Genomic DNA, 19,875 nt, shown 5'->3' with positions numbered 1-19,875 from the left:
CAGCGTCATTTGGATGCATTGCACACGTTTGCACAGGACAGTGGATTGTCTGTTAACCTTGGTAAAACCAAGGTGATGGTGTTTAACACCACAACACAGTGGGTTAGGAGGTCAGTACCCACCTTTACATATGGTCAGGAGACAGTGGAGTATACAGATGCATATACTTACCTTGGTGTGGTTTTTAGTGGCCCACTATTTTCCTTGAGGAGAGCAGCGGAGACCAGATTGACCAGAGCTTATGCAGCATTGGGGAGACTAGAGAGGATGTGTTCGCAGGTTCAGTTTCCGGAACCTCGAACAAAGCTCTGGCTCTTTGACATTTTGGTCACTTCAGCCATGCTGTATGGAGTGGAGATATGGGGACCCTCAGTGGATCACCACAGCCAAGCTGGTAGCACTGATGGATGGAGATGTATGGAGAGGCCCTTGGTTTCTATGATTTCCCTGATGATTAGGGCCAAGGCCTTCGTACCACATGATATTATCCGTGCAAAGATGGCTGCCCCCCCATTATGCTCGCTTCGCCCTGGAGTCTTCACGATAGTTGGCATCACAGGGAGACGGATCATGTTGGTATGCAGAGATGACAGCTTGGTTCCAACTGCATGGCTTTAGTATGGACAGGCTACCTCCATTTTAGTACTCCCTGGATGCACCCTCCCTCTCTCTCACACGGGCAGAGATTACCAGACTTCTCACGCATGACTTGACTCAGCTGGACACTAGGAGGACATGGATACAACCGACACGCGAGCTTGGTACGAAGATGGCTTTCTATAGAGATCATCTCCTCCAGATCACGGAGGATGGGTTTGTGATTAGACCCAGCTACATGGATACTCATCTTTCTCATGGGGTACGGTGTGCTATTGGTCAGATGCGCACATCCTCACACCAGCTAGAGATTGAGACTAGCAGATTCAGAGGAGTAGCAGCTAAGGCCAAGATTTGTCAGCTGTGCCAAATGGAGCCAGAGACAGCTGTTACATTACATATGTCACTGTCCAGTATATTATGAGATACGACGCCGTTTTCACTACCTGTTCAGAGAGGGTTTCGGACCACTTTCTAGAGTCATGAGATACCAAGATCAGAGATGCCTCGGATTATACTTGCTAGAGCTGCGTAGACATAGAGAGGGTCTCTTGAGAGGGAGGGGATCAGAGAGGGAGAGACACCTACAGAGGCAGATTACAGACTCTTTTCGACCAGAGATTGAGCAGTCAGGCCAGCAGGCATTGCAGCTAGCCCCAGAGTATAGCCGCACCATAGGTACAGCGATTGATCGGGCTATAGAGCTGGGGCGGTCCAGGCGCCCCAAGATGCGAGGCCCATCTCGACACCGGCGGAGACTACAACAGAGGATCAGGACCATACTAGCACGGCATGGGAGACGTCCAGTCAGAGTACTCACCATGGAGGACAATGAGGATATTCGCCATCGACCGATGAGAGACATCTTTGGATAGTGATGTATATGATGCTTACTTTTATTGCTGGAGTTTTCCTCCCAGATGTTATCCATTAGGAGCTCCTAGTACCTTACTTTTCCTCATAGTTGTTTCAGTTTTAGTTAGTTTTTTAGTTGTTTTTAGCTTTTCTTACACAGACATTGTATCAGATCCACCAATTGTTGTAACCTTTTTGGTCTCATAGGTCATTTTGGCCTTCTGAAGACGTTAATATATCATTTCATTTCATTTCTCTCTCTCTCTCTCTCTCTCTCTCTCTCTCTCTCTCTCTCTCTCCACGCTGGGCCTGGTGTAGGGCACCACTAGGCCATAGCGGTCACCTACATGGTGTGTCCCACCCTGTAACAAGACTGTGGTGCGTTGGGAGAGCCAAGCCAACAAACGTTGGCCATCACCACAATGCCGAGGAAACTCACCTCTGCAAGTGCCCTCGCCACACCGACCAAGCCATTGACCAGTCACAGCTCAAGCTCGTGGGAGGTGTTTCTCTTAGCAGAGATCGACACGCGGCAATGGTCATCTCAACCGGCTCAGAGAAGCGGCGAACGGAGCTCGCTAGCTGTCTCCGCTCCGGGTCAGGGGCTGCCGGGGGGCGACGGGAGTGCTCTGGAGAGGCAGATGGAAGGGGGGGGGGAGGGGGAGGGGGGGCTGAATGATGAGGACAGGGCAGAGTGAACTACTGCGGATACAATCGGTGTCAAGAATGGAGGAGGAGAGGGGGAGGGGGAGGGAGAGCAAATTTGCCCCCCAAAAAAAAAAAAGCGTTCTTTTGAAAAAATAAAAAACGTATACGTTTCAAAACGTCCCAGTTTTTGGGACGCATTTTTTTAAAGGCAGTTTTTAAAAAAATAACAATTTTAAAATTTTAAAAAAATAATTTTCTTTTGGGACGCGATTTTTTAAAAACGAGAATGCTTAATGTTGAATGGTTATTGGTAAATCAATATTAAAGTTGGCATTGCCACCACCAGACCCATGGGGGCCTGGGGCCATGTGAATGTATATCATTATGATTTAATGAATTATGATAGCCATAGGCTTCAAATTGTTCACTCTTGAGTTTTTATGCACAAGTTTCTGTGGTTCCTAGGCTTAAAAACTATATATACAAATTGGGTATTTAGGAGACGTTTAATATAACTTTCTTTCTTTCTTTCTCTCTCTCTTACTAGCTTTTTCAAGCACAAGAGCTGACGACCTAGCGAGGTGACTGAGCCTGTCGATCCACCCACGAGGACCAGACGACATCCTGCACCGACCCATGGCCTACCTCGACCTCCTCAGTCACCCTCAACCACAACCACCAGGTACAAGCACTCGACCTGTACAGTGACCTAGTTGGCAGCAGCCCTCCACACGACAGCTCCAGACAGAGGAGATTCTCCAATGCCATAGAGACACCCTCCCATTAGCAGTGGACATAGCAAGTCTCTACAGTCATCGACTCCCCTGTAATGGACAACCTCAATGGATGAGGATGACATCACACCCACATGAGCTCTTTTGTGTATGGAGATATACCTTTCGCATGTATCCGCATGCTCCCCATGGTGCCCACTATGATGATGTATCTAGATTATTTTATTTTATTTCCAGGATCATGTTATCTCATGTAAGTCTCATAGACCCTTTGGGTCTTTTGTGGACATTTACTATAATATTCTCTCTCTCTCTCTCTCTCTCTCTCTCTCTCTCTCTCTCATAGGTTATTTTGGCCTTTTGTAGACATTAATACAACTTTCTTTTCTTTCTCTCTCTCTCTCTCTCTCTCTCTCTCAAGCACGCATATGCCTCACACGCACACACACATCCACTAACTAATTTCTGTAAAATGCAACCAACCAACCAATGACACCTTATTTTCTTATGAGCACTGAAACAGGAATTAATTGTGGGATAATCGACCTCAGGCTTGAGGTCCCGATGAACAACACCCTGTAAATGGCAGAAAGACACTATGTTCAGAATCTGTACAACAATGACTTTGGCATCCTCCTCTGAGTACCTTCCACCCCTGCCAAAGAAAATTAAGGGTCACCCCAACAGAGCTTTGTACCAGTATACACAGAAGCCTCCCAAATAAGCACCTAGACTTGCAACATGTGCAAAAATCCCCACATCACTATACCTTGATAGAATTCGATCAAGTAGCTCTCCTCCCTCGCATAGCCTGGAAAGTGTGCATACTTGTGACGAACCATGTGAGGCAAATACAGGATTCAACATGATAAAACTACAAGCTTATGAATATCAAGCAAATATAGTCCCAAAAAACCATCAAAAAACAAATACCTTCAAAAGAGCGGAGCCCAAGGCACCAACCCCTACAAAAAACCACTTCAATTACTCTTGCAAGCCCTGAGAATTCAGGGGCCCCACCAGCAAACCCCCGGTACCTTTGGGGGGGGACGGGGGGTGGGGTTGGGTTTGTGTGTGGAGAACTACACCTCAACAAGCCCCTTCACCCCCTCTAACTAAATCCTCTATTAGTACCACCCCTCCCGCCACCACCTGTTGCATGTGTAAGACCTGAAGTAGCATTGTTAACTTGATTGAAGCACAAACCGGAATACCCAAGCCTATCATCCTTGGCACTGGCATCTAATGTTTGTTTTGAGCCCGTTCTAGAAGTAAAGGAGAAACTTTATTGCTATTATTGTTGCTTGATTCCACCTCTTTGCTGATTGGCCTCTATCTGATAGTTATCAAAATGGCCACTTTTGGTGTCCCAATGCCATTCTCATGTATGCCAAGATTGTCAATGACCTTCCCACATTTGCATCCCAACTTGCCAGCCAACCGGTCCCCAACAGCACTCCCAACAAATCTCCACACCATTGACATACAAGTTGGATTTGGTCGCCCTTAAATCCAAAAAATGATTACAGCTCTACACAATCCTTGGAGTGTGTTTGACACTAATCTTTCTATTCTTCCCACAGAAATCTAGATACATATCCTTATGCAACTCTTATTGAAAATATCATATGAAAAATATGTTATATGTCCTTATGATGATGTGGTATGATAACATGGCATTGGAACTTGCAATCCATTTGCAGTTTCATTTTTGTACAATTTGCATTGCTTGCCACCAGGTTGGTTACCTTATTCATTTAGCATTTTTCCAAGCTGCCTTTGCGCCTCTTTGGTTTGTCCAGCCTCTTTATCTTTTTTTTCCACATCAACACTTGGCATGCCCAATGGGGAGCACAACCTTGAACTCGTCTAGAAACAAAAATGGGCTCCTTTCTTGGCTATGCAGAGTCACTATTTCTACTACCAATCCATGTATAGTTGTGAGGCTCTTGCTGTTGTAAATCAAGCACTTTGAATTTCGATGCTCGTTATTTGAGGCTGGCATTGATAGCAGAGAAAATTTGCTTTCAAATAGATGGTTTTGCTGTTGCTTCTTGGTCCAATGTGGTAAGCCTAGGGGGTATATGGTAGCTTTTCCTCCCAATCATTCCTCTTCGCTTCAATAGTCTTTTTGGACAGTTACTAGTTTCATTACATCAGGCCATTTTGATAAATATAGCCCACCACACCTGTGATGGGATTCTCTTGTTGGTAGCTCGCAGGCAAGGATCCCGGTGAACCTATGACATCGACATATTTGATTGATCTTGTTTTCATCGTATTGTTGGACTAGAGAGCTGATAGTCTTTGGATCACCCACAAGCTTGTTGGGTACTTCGGTGTCAGTGCATGCCACGGCCAGGTCTTTATGTCAATCATTCAAGTTCCCACTTGGGACTTGGGTCATAGATAGGAGTACAAGTTACCTTTTCAAGGGAAGGTCAGCTTCCATCATGGCATTGTAACAGACAAGTATATGAATAAGATTTTGAGTAGTTTAGGTTACTGCTTTCTCTCTTGCGTTTTCTGCAGTTCTTTGTGCATCAAGCATCCAGTGGGAGTGCTGTGTGTTTCCGTTGAGTAATGATCTGGCCACAGAAGCTTCCGCATGTGACATTCGGAGTTAGTTGGTGTGAACAGCCCTTATTTGCTTTTGGTCAAAAGATAAGGCTTGATACCTGTAAAAGCATGTACTTGGGCGGTTCTATTAACATTGAGCATCATTTGAGCTGTGCAATCTTCCTCTCTTGTTTGCTCTCTCTCTCTCTCTCTCTCTGCATAGACGGAGGTTGCAGCGGCATCCCAACATAGACGGAGGTTGCAGCGGCAGATTCGGATTATTCTTGCGAGGCATGCCGGACACCCAGTCAGGGTGTTGACCACAGAGGATATTGAGGAGATCCGCCAGTGTCCGATGCGGCACATATTATGAGATGGAGGCACCTCCATAGTGTACCCCTCCGTCCCACATGATATTGTATCCCCTCACTATATTCCACTCACCTCCATAGCGTACCCTCCCCTCACTATATTCCAGTTCCAGTTTCATTTTCTAGGTGCCAGTAGTATCATCTTTATTTTTCATTTTCTGGGTTTTTTTATCCAGACATTGTATCAGATCCACCACGATGTAACTTTTGGTCTCATAGGTCATTATGGCCTTTTGAAGACGTTAATATAACATTTCATTTCTCTCTCTCTCTCTCTCTCTCTCTCTCTCTCTCTCTCTCTCTGTGTGTGCATCAACTCATCAGGGCTTGAACCTCCATCTCTCTCTTGCACATGCTCCACTCCTAGCACCATGAATGCTAACAAGTTATCAGAGCCACCTTAGCTATGTTTCATAAACAAGCAATGATGCGCTTTTTTGAGCTGTGAGTTTGAGCCTCCACAGCATCGTCCACCAAATCAGAACTGGCTCCTCTCTGCAAAATGCAAGGGCTTGGGAGGTTAAGAAGTAGCCCATAGCATCATTTATGTGAATACCCACATCATCTTCGCTTGTAGGAGAAAAAAGCAAGGCTCAAGTTTTCAAAGATTTTGATCTGAGAGTGGCCAAAGACACCCTTTGACGACATGTGTGTGTGTGTGTGTGTGTGTGTGTGTGTGTGTGTGTGTGTACATGTTCTCAAGCAACTATCAGTGGGGGGGAGGAAGAGAGAAAAGATCTACTGAGTCTAAGTTTTTCAAATGAGACAATGCACGTAGAGAATGCATACAAAAAATAATAATTACCCCGCCACTTTAAGTTATCCCCCCCACTATCTTTTCAGTTATGTAAATTTTCTTTTCTTAGTTTTCAAAATATTTTCTATTTTTTTCCAATTCAAAGTTCATTTCCAATTTGCCAACCACAACCTACAAACCACTATTTCTCCTAGTCCAAAGTGTACCACCTTACCATGCATCTACCCACTTAGCTTTACTCCTCTTTTATCTTCCTACTATCAACTTGTCCTTTGTTCTTTCCAATTCCTCTTTACAAGCCTTAAGCCTTTTTTGTGTAAGTATTGATTACAGTCAAGAATATAACTATTCAGTATATGATAATCCGATACTAAAGGGCTCAAGGCTCATGTATCTAGACCCATGGCTCATCTGTCTAAACTCACGGCTCATGTGTCCATATGCATACATCTTTTCACGTGAGATTATGGGTTCACATCCCCGACCCTCGAGAGCTAGTTTAGCCTAGTTTTTAGAGGTTTTTATGATTTTGGTCTGAGTCAGTCCTTATCACAATAACTGATGAAGGTTTGTCAAGCATCACCTCCATCACTTAGAAGGGAGGTTTGTCGGGTATTTCGGAGTTAGTCAGTGTGAACACCCTCTTTGGGTGTGGACAGTTGTCACAATTCTGACTTAATCTCTCTAATTACTATTGATTAGCCTTCAATCATGGAAAGGACACCAATGAAGCGTCACACCCTGTCACATGGGTCATCACCAAAGGACACATCTCTTAAAAGAGACACATCTATTGATCAAAGGATACATCTCTACATCCAAAGGACATAACTTTTCATTCAAGAGACACACCCTTTCGTTAGGGATGTGCCTCTTCATTTGTATCTATTCAAGCCCTATTTAACAAGGCCTTGTGTCTCATGCAGCACAGCACAGCTTTCCGGTCGTTGCCTCATGTTTACTCAAGTATTTAAGTATTAATCTCTTTAATTATATTTAAGAATATTTAATTACTCAAGCATTTAAGCATTTAAGTATTTAAGTATTTAAGTATTTAAGTATTTATGTTGTTGGGTTTTATGCTGTGTATGCACCCAGGGGAGTGCTAGCGATCATCAATAGGTTACTGGGGCACTTTTTACTTCAGTTAGTGGAGGTTTTTTCCCCCAATTTAGCTTAGTTTCACTTATAAAGGTTTATAGGTGGTTTGGTCCACCTGGCACTATTTATGGCCGGACCATGTAAACACACTACTTGATTTTATCACAATCAATACATGAGCAGTCGTGTTCCTCTCTCTCACTCTCACGCCTACTCGTGTTCCTCTCTCTCACTCTCACGCCTACTGTTGATGTGCCTTCCAAAACCCTAACCCTAACAGCCAAATCCCACATTTTGGTATTAGAGCTGGTTCGCCTGCCCTGCCCGTACAGTTCCACGCCACCAGCTGCCTTCGCCTGTCCTGCCCGTACAAGTTCGCCAACAACTGCCTGTACAAGTTCACCTGCAAGCTCGCCATCAGCTGCAGCCACTCCAGCGCAGACAGCCGTACAGTCCTGCAGCAAACCAACACCTGCTGCGTATACCTGCAGAGCAGACCAGCACCTGCCCTGTTCCGTACAGCTATTCAGTACACAGTCTGCTCCATACAGCAGACAGCAGTCGACCTGTACCTGACAGCTGTTCCGTACAGCCTACAGACGACCAGTACCTGCTGCTGTTCCGTACAGCCTACAGCCGAGTGTACCTGCAAAATCTTTTGGGTAAAAATTTATAGCTTTACATTTTTTGAAACTTGGGCGTTTTTTTTGTGAAAGCTTTTCTGGGAGATACAGTGAGGTTCTCTTGCAAAGAAACCTCTACAAGCTTTTGCAAGGTTTTGGGTGCAGAAATTTTGGGCATTTTGGCACACTGTGAGCCACTTTTGTTGCTCTACTTAGTCAGTGGTGCATTGTTTTGCACATTCAGAGGATTGAGAGTGCAAGCATATTTGGGTCAGTTGTACTCAGTGGAGTACAGTTGCTTTCAGGGTTGTTGCTTTTGGGTTTTTTGATACACAGGTACAGCATTGTGCACTGGCATAATGGCAAATCAACAGCAGAGTGATGTGTTCACGTACTTGTCTAAGGAAGACAAGCTGGATGGCATGAATTACTCATTGTGGAGTTTCATGCTGAGAAATGTGCTCGTGGCAAAAGGTCTTTGGGATTTTGTTGGTGGTGATGAACCACGTCCAGGTCCATTGGCTCCAGAGACTCCTCCCCAAGGGGGTGCTCATGGAAGAGGACAACAGGCATAGGCACCAGGTCAGCCACTGCCTGTTCAAAGAACAAATGCTCAGAAGACATGGGATGCCAAAGATGCACAAGCCTTATCACTTATTGCATTGTCAATACAATACCTCATATTCGTTCAACTGGCTCTTCACGGAATGCATGGGTGACTTTGGAGCAGATGTATGCTGCTCGTAATGAGGCACGGATCTCATTTTTGAAAAGAGAGCTGGAAAATCAAAAGATGCATGAAGGAGATGATATGTCTAGCCACTTGAACAAGCTGCAGGATTTGAGAGAGCGACTCATCAATGTGGATGAGATTATTCCTAAGACACAGCTTGTATCCACCATCTTAAACTCTTTGCCAAGATCCTACTTCGCTTTTCATACCTCTTTGAACCTCAGCATGAGGAATGCTATTGAGCCCCTAAAGTATCAGGAACTTGTTGCTCTCTTGTTACAGGAAGAGCAAATCAGGAAGAACATGAACATGAACACAAGTGCTGAACAAGCATTTGTGACAGGTCAAAAAGGGAAAGGCAAGTCTCAGCCAAAGAGTTCAAATCAGAATTCAGGTGATGGTGGTTCATCTCAGGATACCAAGAAAGGTGATGGGCAGCCCAAGAAAAAGGGCAAATGCCATTACTGTAAGAAGCCAGGTCACTGCATCACAGAGTGTAGAAAGAGGATTGCCAAAGAGAAGGCGAAGGAATCTGGGATGTCTGTAGACGATGCCTCTAAAGCTCCTCCGGAGACTGCTTCTTTTGTTGAAGACAGGGATTACTGTTTCTACACATGCAGTTATGATGCCTCTTGGTCTTCACAGGCACTCAGTGTGACTGAGCATGCATGAACTTGGTATTTTGATAGTGGTGCTTTAAAGCATATCACATCTCGCAGGGATTTGTTTTGTAATGTATGCCCTGTCCCTGTTGGCAAAACTGTTCAGTGTGCCAATAATGCTTCATATCCAATTCGTGGCATTGGGGAGATTCAGCTCACGGCCATTGATGGCTCTATTCTTCACCTTACAGATGCCTTATATGTACCAGGGATAAAGAAGAGTCTGTTGTCCATTTCTTCTTTAGCACAGTGTGGTATGCAAGTCAACTTTGATGATGACAAATGCATGGTCAGAGACAAAGCTAATGCCTTGACCTTGATGCTTACTGGTACATTATGTCATGGACTCTATCAGTTGGATGCATTTCAGCCAGTGGATCAGTTTGCTTATAATGCATTCACTCTTACTCCAGCTATGGTTGATGCGCAGTTATGGCATGCTCGCATGGGGCATGTAAATTTTGGTAGTCTTATGCTTATGCAGCGACATAACATGTTGACAGACCTACCTCTTATGGAGAAGCCTCCAGATCACATATGTGAAGGATGTATTTTGGGAAAAATGCATCGGTTTTCCTTTCCACGTGATCAGGCTCTACGAGCAACTGCAAAGTTGCAGCTTATACACAGTGATCTTTGTGGTCCCATGCAGACGAAGTCATTAGGAGGTTGCTTCTATTTTGCTACATTTATTGATGACTTCTCTCGTATATGCTGGGTCTATCCGTTGACACGGAAATCACAGGTATATGATGCATTTTTGGCCTTTGTAGCACTTGCTGAAACAGAGTCAGGATGCAAGGTTAAGACTCTCCGTTCTGACCGAGGGGGGGAATATGTGTCACACATGTTGAATTCCTTTCTTGAGAGTAGAGGTATCAAGCATCTGTATACTACTCCTTATACTCCACAGCAAAATGGGGTTGCAGAAAGGAAGAATCGGTCACTCATGGAGATGGCCAGATGTATGTTAAAGGCAAAGAAGCCACCACATGTCTTTTGGGTGGAAGCTGTTATGTGTGCTTGTCATATTTTGAATCGATGTCCCACAAAGGCATTGGTTTCCATTACTCCTTTTGAGGCTTGGCATGGCCGCAAGCCTTCGGTATCACACTTTTGTACTTTTGGGTGTCTTGCATATGCACACATACCCAAAGAGTTGAGGAGGAAGTTGGATGATAAAGCCACAAAATGTATTTTTGTTGGGTATAGCCGTGAGAGAAAGGGCTACCGGTTATATGACCCACTGTCCAAGAAGATATTCACTAGTCGGGATGTGATTTTTGATGAAAAATCAGAATTATCCATGGCTAGTTATGATGCAAATCAGGCTGAAAATGATGTGTTTGAAGGTCTACTACCTATGGAGTTTCATTCCACGGTTGGTGATCCAACCCATGAGGGTGCAGGACAGCCAGCTAATCATGAAGGTGGTGCATAAATCCAGCAGGAGATTGAGCCAGAAGTTGAGCCACATATGGGGCAACAGGCTCCACACGTCAGACATATACCTAGATGGTATTTGAGGACATTACAGGACAGCCAAGGAAGCCATTGGTACTAAGTGGGTCTATAAGTTGAAAAGACATGCAGATGGATCCATTGACAAGTACAAAGCCCGTCTAGTTGCAAAGGGCTATGCACAGAAGAAGGGCATTGATTATGAGGAGACATTTGCTCCTACATCCCGTATGTCAACACTTAGGAGTGTCATTGCATTGGCTGCACATCGTGGCTGGGTTGCGTGTGGAAGATCATAACCTTGGTTTTCCCAAGGTTCACTGTGAGACCCTGCTGTGCGCAGAAGTCATCAAGAGCCATAGGGTGTCTTTGAAGCCCAACCTACGTGTCGGATACCAAGACGATGTCATCAGCATAAAGCATAACATGGACAGTGCTCAACCCCAGAGCCTCCTCCCTGTCCACCTCATCAATATAGAGCCCAAAGAGCGTGGGGGAGAGCGGGCACCCCTGCTTCACACCAATGGTGCTATAGCAACTGTGTCGGACAAGCCTCCTGGGCATCGGACTCTCCCAAAGACCTGCTGATATAGCCTGTATATGCCCCACATCATGTCTGAGGGTATGCCTAGTGTCTGTAGTCGCTGAAAGAGGTGCTCTCTGGGCACAGTATCAAATGCCTTGCGGAAATCCACAAAGCAACAATAGAGCTGTTGCCTCCGTGCCTTGGCCTAATCAATCAGGCACCTCAATGTAAAAATGTGGTCGATGGTCGAGAAGGCTCGTCGGAAGCCTGCCTGGCCTGCTGCTGTAACGGGAAGCGGACGCGTGTATTGGAATCGTATAAATGTGAACAAGATTCTGAGCACTTAACACTTGAGTATTACAACCACAAAGCTAAAAATGACAGTACACCACATAAAGGGGCCGATGATAGGCTGACCCCCCCCCCCCTTTAGGTTATATTACCAAAAGAGTCTGCAAAGTACAAGATTACGGGTGCCTGGGGATTCACCACCAGCCTGCACCTGATTCTTCCAAATACATCATGAATGAATACATTTCAAACAAGAGAATCTGTACACAGGTACATCCGCCCTGCACAAGTCTCTTCACAGGTACATCCGCCCTGCACAAGAGTATCACAATCCTCACAGGTACTCCGCCCTGCACAAGATGTAAATGGATCTTTAGGCCCTGTTTCCACGCGAGAAACTGATCCAGAAACCTGTGTTCTCCGCAAGCAAGTGTCCCCAATGCTTGCCCTAAGCACCTGTTATACCAGGAAACCTTGAGACACATCCATACTCACATATTCCATTGCTGTCCGGCCTGTTTTGTGCAATAACCAGTTCGAAACAGCAACTTTCTATCGCGAGAATTCCACCTGTAAAGGGTCCTACAGCCCTGTGGAGGTCCCTAGAGCTGTCCTGTACTGTCCAAGTTGACTTTGGACACCTGAAACCAGCCCAAAACTTGCAATAACCAGAAATTACAGGTCTGAAATTTACCAACCAGCCCTTTAGAAGAGTGTGGGGATCATTATCCAAGCTTGTGTGAGTCCGGGAAGCAAGCAACCAGCCCTGTGGCAACTCCCAAAGCTCCAACCAGCTCTCCAATGTGTTGAGTAATGAATAAAACAGCCCAAAAGGCCTCTTTAAGGAGGCGCCTTTCTCCAGTGCCACCTAAGGGGCTTGGTGGGTACACATACAGGCTGACAAGTGTCCCCATAAGGTGTCCAGGTAGGTGTCCAGCCCGTAGTGCTCCATTTGTCCTGTTTGTATAAGTTTAGGTCCAACCAAATGGGAAATGGCCATAAGTTGTCCGGACTTCATTAATTTTGATCCAACCAAATGCGAACGCATTATAAGTTGTCCGGCCACTTATTAATGAGTGTGGACCTACAAACCAATAAACTTTAGTAGTAAATGAAATAAGCTGTAAATTGAGTGTGGGCGCACTTACCACCTGCAAAACCCATAAGCCCATAGCTTTAGGCCCAAACAGGAGTGCACACACGCGTCCACAAGGTGCCCGGGCGTCCCCGGTCCCTCGGACTTCACAAGCCAAAATAACAAGCATTGTCCACGCAGCAAGACAATGTCACACAAAGTAAAATAAAGTTATGGCATGCATCATTTATGCATTGTGCACATGTAAACTTGGAGAACCACCTATCATCATTCTTGTACTTGAAAATATTCCGCCTGCCATCATAACACACCATGTGTGCATGGCCGGAATCCACACGGGCACCGCCCGAAAGTCCACAAATGTCCTGCCATGTCCTTGGACTCATATGCATCCACTCATATGATCCATACACATGCCCAGGTATAATACATACATGCATCCGCATGTTTCTAGGCCTGACACGCATCCGCATGTCCCTAGAATATAGGGGTTTGTGACATCCCCCCGGCTTCTAATCAGTTGACCGCAACTGAAAAGCCTCCAGATAGGCCTTCAAAAGATCTGGGTAATCCTCGAAGTAGGCCTGATCCATCCATTTCGCATCCAAAGCTGAATAATTCTTGAACTTCACAAGGTACCTACGAACAAGTTTGCCTCCCGCAAGCTTTCGTTCCTTGTGAAAAACAATCTGTTCAGGTTGAAGAATTTCTTCTAGCTCATCCACCTCGGGTGGGTCTTCCAAAACCGGCTCAAACGGTGTCGGTCCCACATAAGGCCTCAATAGGCTCACATGAAAAGCATTATGCATGTTCCAATGATCAGGGAGTACAAGCCGAAATGCAACATCATTGATCTTCTCCAAGATCTGAAAAGGTCCATAATACCTGTTGGAAAGTTTAGGGTACTTTCCCTCTTTCCCTGGCCTCTTCCGAAGGCGTGCCTTTTCAAATTTCAGCAAGACCCAATCACCTTGTTTGAATTGTACATCCCTTCTATGCTTATCAGCTGCCTTTTTAATCTTGGTTTGAGACCTCTCTATGGCTGTCCGTACCTGTGCAAATGCAGTATCCAAGTCTCTGACATACTCATCTGCTCTGCAAAAATCTCATCCTTTGTACGAAGGATGGGCGGTAGTACCACCTTGCCATAGATAATTTCAAAGGGCGCTTGCCCGTAGAAGTATGTACCGTATTGTTGTAGGCAAACTCCACAAGTGGTAAATACTTCTCCCAATCCGATTTGCGGTCGGATACATAAGATTTCAGCAAGTCGAGGACGGCTGAATTTGCTATTTCACTTTGCCCATCTGTCTGTGGATGGTAAGCTGATGAGAAGTTCAGCTTTGTACCCATATTGTCAAACAATGCGCGCCAAAATAAGCTTGTGGTTCTAGGATCTCTATCCCCCACAATAGATTTAGGCATGCCATGGTGTTTGAATATCTGTGCCGAAAACATCCTAGCCATATGATCTGGCTTTAATGTCTTGCGCACGGGAATGAAATGTGCCTGCTTGCTAAACCTGTCAATGATGGTCCAAATAGCATCATTTCCCTGTGGCGTCCTTGGCAAATCCATAATGAAATCCATAGCAATGCTTTCCCATGGTTCATTTGGTATAGGCAAAGGTTGAAGCAATCCAGGTGCTTTATGTCGGTCAAACTTAACCTTTTGACATACCATGCATTTACGTACAAATGCTTCAATATCCTTGCGAATATGTGGCCAAAAGAAATACCTCTCCAAAGCTTGTGCTGTGGCCAAAATGCCTCTATGACCTGCATATGGAGGAGCATGGCACTCATCCATAACCTTATGGCGAAGGTTCTTTACCACACGCATACGATTTTGCATCATGAGATATCCATCTCTTATGACATAAGATGGGACAGCAATACCCTCTTGCAAATCAGCCCATACATGTGCAAAATCCTCATCCAGATGATAAGTATTACGCATATCCGATAAATCCTCATGGTATGCAACTGTAATAGCATGAACCTGTGGTCGTCTAGATAAAGCATCTGCCACCACATTCTTTTTCCCTGGAGTGTGTAAAATCTGAAAATGAAACATTGAGAGGAAATTTGTCCATCTCATATGCTTCTCTGAGAGCTTACTTTGAGTCAAAAAGTATCTCAAACTTTGATGATCAGTTTTGACCATAAAATCAGCCCCTAAAAGATAGTGTTTCCAAATAGTAAGGGCATGAATTACAGCCAACAACTCCTTCTCATAAACCTGTAAGTGAAGCTCTGCATGTTGCAAGCGTCTGCTCTCATAGGCAATGGCATGTCCTTCTTGGTTCAAAACAGCCCCTATGCAGTCCCCACATGCATCACATTCCACCACAAAAGGTTTGTGCAAATCCGGAATAATGAGTACCGGTCCCGAGATGATTGCACTCTTCAACTTTTGAAAGGCATCTCTCTCTTCTTGTGTCCATTTAAAGATTGCTTTCTTCTTCGTTAAGTCATGTAACGGAGCGGCAATGAAAGCGAAATGCTTGACGAACCTCCTGTAGTAAGCACATAAACCAAGGAAGCTCCTTACTTCATGGACTGATTTCAGCTCTGGCCATTCTTGCATGGCTTGTATCTTTGCAGGATCCATGCGCACACCATCCTTTGATACAATGTGACCAAGATAGTGAATTTCTGGGAGGAAGAATTCACTCTTTTTTGCATTTATGTAGAGCTGATTTTCCTTAAGCTCTTTAAACACAATAGCCAGGTGCTCACGATGTTGGGCTTCATTCTTTGAGAATACAATAATGTCATCAAAGAATATACCTGTGAACTTTCTATGCTTTCTGAACACCCTGTCCATCATCCTGTTGAAGGTAGCGGGTGCATTTGTAAGACCAAAAGGCACCACCAAAAACTCATAAAGGCCAAAGGCTGTTCTAAATGCAGTCTTGTGAACATCTTGAGGTGCCACTCTCACTTGATGATACCCACTCTTGAGGTCTATTCGGCTGAAACATGCCGAACCTTCAAGCTTGTCCAAGATGTCATCAATGCGCGGAATCAGAAACCGATTCTTGATGGTTAACTTATTGAGGGCACGGTAATCAACACACATCCTGTAAGTACCATCCTTCTTTTGAACAAGAAGTACCGACGAGCAATATGGCGAGGAACTAGACCGAATCAAACCCTTGTCCAAAAGTTCATTCACCTGAGCCATAATCTCTTCTTGTTGACTAGCACTCACCCTGTATGGTGGCCTATTAGGTGGAGAGCTACCGGGAATTAGATCTATGCAATGATCTTCCGGCCTCTCTGGTGGCAACCTTGCTGGCAAAGCATTTGCAAAACAATCTTTGAACTCATTCAAAAAGTTAAGCTTGTCTTGATCTAATGCACTAACATCAACACTAGAATGTTCAATGGTATCACGTACAAAAACCAAGTAAGAACCAAGCTGATTTCTTTATTGCCTTATTAATTTGTACATGGCTTACAAGAGGTATGGTACTTCCAGTAGTACCAGCATCTATAGAGTGCTCACGGCCTCTATGTACAAAGCTGATTTTCTTCTCTTTGTAAGCCTTAACAGGCTCTAAACGGTGATGCCAGGGCATCCCCAACAAAACATCACAACCTGTAAGAGGAGCCACTAGAAAGCTCTCATAGTCGAGGTAGTCCTGTATTTGTACACGGAGTTTACCAATGACCGGAGTTACATCAACCTGTTTGCCCTCAAAGGCGGCATCTGCATTCATTTGCATTCCCATGTCTTCCACATTGAGACCTATGGCGGCAGCCATCTGTATGGATATAAAGTTATCTGTGGAAGCATCATCAAAAAGAAACAAAGCGGGCTGATCCTTCAATTTGCCCCAAGCCTTGCATATGACTCTACTCTTGGGCTCATGCCCTGTATTACCCTGCACATCGGGTACAACATTCACAAGAGGCTTTTCCACATTAGGCTCAGCATTCTTAGGATTCTGTGGACATTTAGGATATATATGATCTTTACTGCCACACTTAAAGCATTTTCCAGCCTTCCTGTACTCTTCCAATTGCTGTTTTGAGAGCCCAAAATTGTGGCGTTTACCCCCCGACTTCTTTTCGGAGTCATCCTTTGCATCTCGGCCATCTTTGGGAGCATTCTTAGGTGGCTGTCCACCCTTTTTCTGGTCATAACCAGCCCTGAATTTGCTCTTGTTTTGACCTGCAAATGGCTTATTTGTGGGTGCTTTTATGTGCAAGTTCTCCGCAATCATGGCTGAGTGTATAAGCTCTTGTATGGTCTTATTTGGGTACACTCCCAAGCTTTGTTGGATGATGTGATGGAGCCCCGATTCAAACTTTCTCTTCTTCTCGTCCTCTCCAATCTTCATGAAGGGAGTAACCTTGAGAAGGACTTTCCAAAACTTTGATATGTATGAAGCAACGGACTCTCCCTCATCTTGGGACAGCCAATCCCACTCCTTGCGTACATCCTTTGCAAAGTTTGGTGGTAAGAATTGATCATAAAACTGAATTTTGAAAGAAGACCAAGTTGGGGCAGCACTTCCATCAAGTATTTTTGCAAGCCACCAATCACTTGCCGTATCCTTGAGATGCATTCCCACATGCCTAAGCATAGATTTTTCTGAAAAGTCTTCATTGCAAAAAGCTATCTCAAACTGTCTAATGAAAGCAAGTGCTTTGGTAGAGTCCATCCGTCCCTGAAAGTTTTCAAACTTTACATCCTTGTCACCGGATTTGAACTCTCGAGGTTTCTTCCTTCTATATGCATCCCTATGTACATCCTGTTCATCTGCATGATGATGATGCCGCGATGAAGATTCACGATCCCTCTTCGTTCTCTCTTGAGCCACACTCTCCAAATGAGTGGAAAGCTCAACACGAGAACGGATATGTCTTCTTGGAGTAAAGCGGGAATGAGTAGAGGATCCCTCATCCTTACTCTTCTCTTGACCTGCATCAAGCCTAGCACCAGGGACTCTTGTCCTTTCAGCATTTGGCACTTGCTGTGCTCTTTCTGCTTGTTGTGCATCATGTGCATCACCACGGGTAGCCATGAGGGGTGGCTTCTTGAAAGCCAAACTACCATCTGCTTCAGTGTATACATCACCCTTAACCATTAGGTATGCAAGTGCAAGCTCTCGGGGTTTCTCAACATCCATTTCCTTTGCAATTGCTTCAAAAGTGACTTCATGGACCGAAGCCTTTGCCTTTGCAGCCAACACCTTTTGTACATCCGGGTCATTTTTCAATGACCTAAGCTCTTCGGTTTCAGCCCTATAGCGTCGCACTTGACGCCTCAAAGATTCCAAATCAGAATGCATAATGTCATGAGTACCTGCATCTCCATAGACATCATTGCCTGCAGCATCTCTTGCATCCCTTGTACCATGAAATTCACGGTCCTGTGTGTTCTCCACACTGTCAGAAATGTGGCTGTCCATGACACTCAAATTAGGTCACCACTTATGATTCCAAGCCTCAAACCGTTTTCCAATGAGGGGAAAAACTGAGCTCCGATACCAATGTAACGGGAAGCGGACGCGTGTATTGGAATCGTATAAATGTGAACAAGATTCTGAGCACTTAACACTTGAGTATTACAACCACAAAGCTGAAAATGACAGTACACCACATAAAGGGGCCGATGATAGGCTGACCCCCCCCCCCCCCCCCCTTTAGGTTATATTACCAAAAGAGTCTGCAAAGTACAAGATTACGGGTGCCTGGGGATTCACCACCAGCCTGCACCTGATTCTTCCAAATACATCATGAATGAATACATTTCAAACAAGAGAATCTGTAGGTACATCCGCCCTACACACAGGTACATCCGCCCTGCACAAGTCTCTTCACAGGTACATCCGCCCTGCACAAGAGTATCACAATCCTCACAGGTACTCCGCCCTGCACAAGATGTAAATGGATCATTAGGCCCTGTTTCCACGCGAGAAACTGATCCAGAAACCTGTGTTCTCCGCAAGCAAGTGTCCCCAATGCTTGCCCTAAGCACCTGTTATACCAGGAAACCTTGAGACACATCCATACTCACATATTCCATTGCTGTCCGGCCTGTTTTGTGCAATAACCAGTTCAAAACAGCAACTTTCTATCGCGAGAAATCCACCTGTAAAGGGTCCTACAGCCCTGTGGAGGTCCCTAGAGCTGTCCTATACTGTCCAAGTTGACTTTGGACACCTGAAACCAGCCCAAAACTCGCAATAACCAGAAATTACAGGTCTGAAATTTACCAACCAGCCCTTTAGAAGAGTGTGGGGATCATTATCCAAGCTTGTGTGAGTCCGGGAAGCAAGCAACCAGCCCTGTGGCAACTCCCAAAGCTCCAACCAGCTCTCCAATGTGTTGAGTAATGAATAAAACAGCCCAAAAGGCCTCTTGAAGGAGGTGCCTTTCTCCAGTGCCACCTAAGGGGCTTGGTGGGTACACATACAGGCTGACAAGTGTCCCCATAAGGTGTCCAGGTAGGTGTCCTGCCCGTAGTGCTCCATTTGTCCTGTTTGTATAAGTTTAGGTCCAACCAAATGGGAAATGGCCATAAGTTGTCCGGACTTCATTAATTTTGATCCAACCAAATGCGAACGCATTATAAGTTGTCCAGCCACTTATTAATGAGTGTGGACCCACAAACCAATAAACTTTAGTAGTAAATGAAATAAGCTGTAAATTGAGTGTGGGCACACTTACCACCTGCAAAACCCATAAGCCCACAGTTTTAGGCCCAAACAGGAGTGCACACACGCGTCCACAAGGTGCCCGGGCGTCCCCGGTCCCGCGGACTTCACAAGCCAAAATAACAAGCATTGTCCACGCAGCAAGACAATGTCACACAAAGTAAAATAAAGTTATGGCATGCATCATT

The 19,875-nt window shown here is 45.0% G+C and overlaps 1 protein-coding gene across 2 annotated transcripts in view; it reads right to left on the bottom strand.

Moving 5' to 3' along the window:
• Nucleotides 1-19,875, bottom strand: part of LOC147638288 (CDPK-related kinase 5-like) — an 88,600-nt gene that overhangs the window by 53,846 nt on the left and 14,879 nt on the right. For both annotated transcript variants that reach the window (XR_015265835.1, XM_086798191.1), the window contains exons 4-5: nt 3,604-3,645; nt 3,381-3,489 (exon numbers count right to left, since the gene is read on the bottom strand). Coding sequence is in view for 1 of the 2 variants with exons in the window: in XM_086798191.1 (XP_086654317.1) it covers nt 3,381-3,489; nt 3,604-3,645 (151 nt within the window). In the remaining variant the exon portion in view is untranslated. The remainder of the gene's footprint in view (nt 1-3,380; nt 3,490-3,603; nt 3,646-19,875) is intronic.

Source organism: Cibotium barometz, chromosome 5 (assembly GCF_041138505.1).
Source record: "Cibotium barometz isolate CiBa-2024 chromosome 5, ASM4113850v1, whole genome shotgun sequence".
Classification (NCBI taxonomy): Eukaryota; Viridiplantae; Streptophyta; class Polypodiopsida; order Cyatheales; family Cibotiaceae; genus Cibotium; species Cibotium barometz.
The sequence above is the reverse complement of the archived record's forward strand: the minus strand, read 5'-3'. Positions and strand labels throughout refer to the sequence as shown.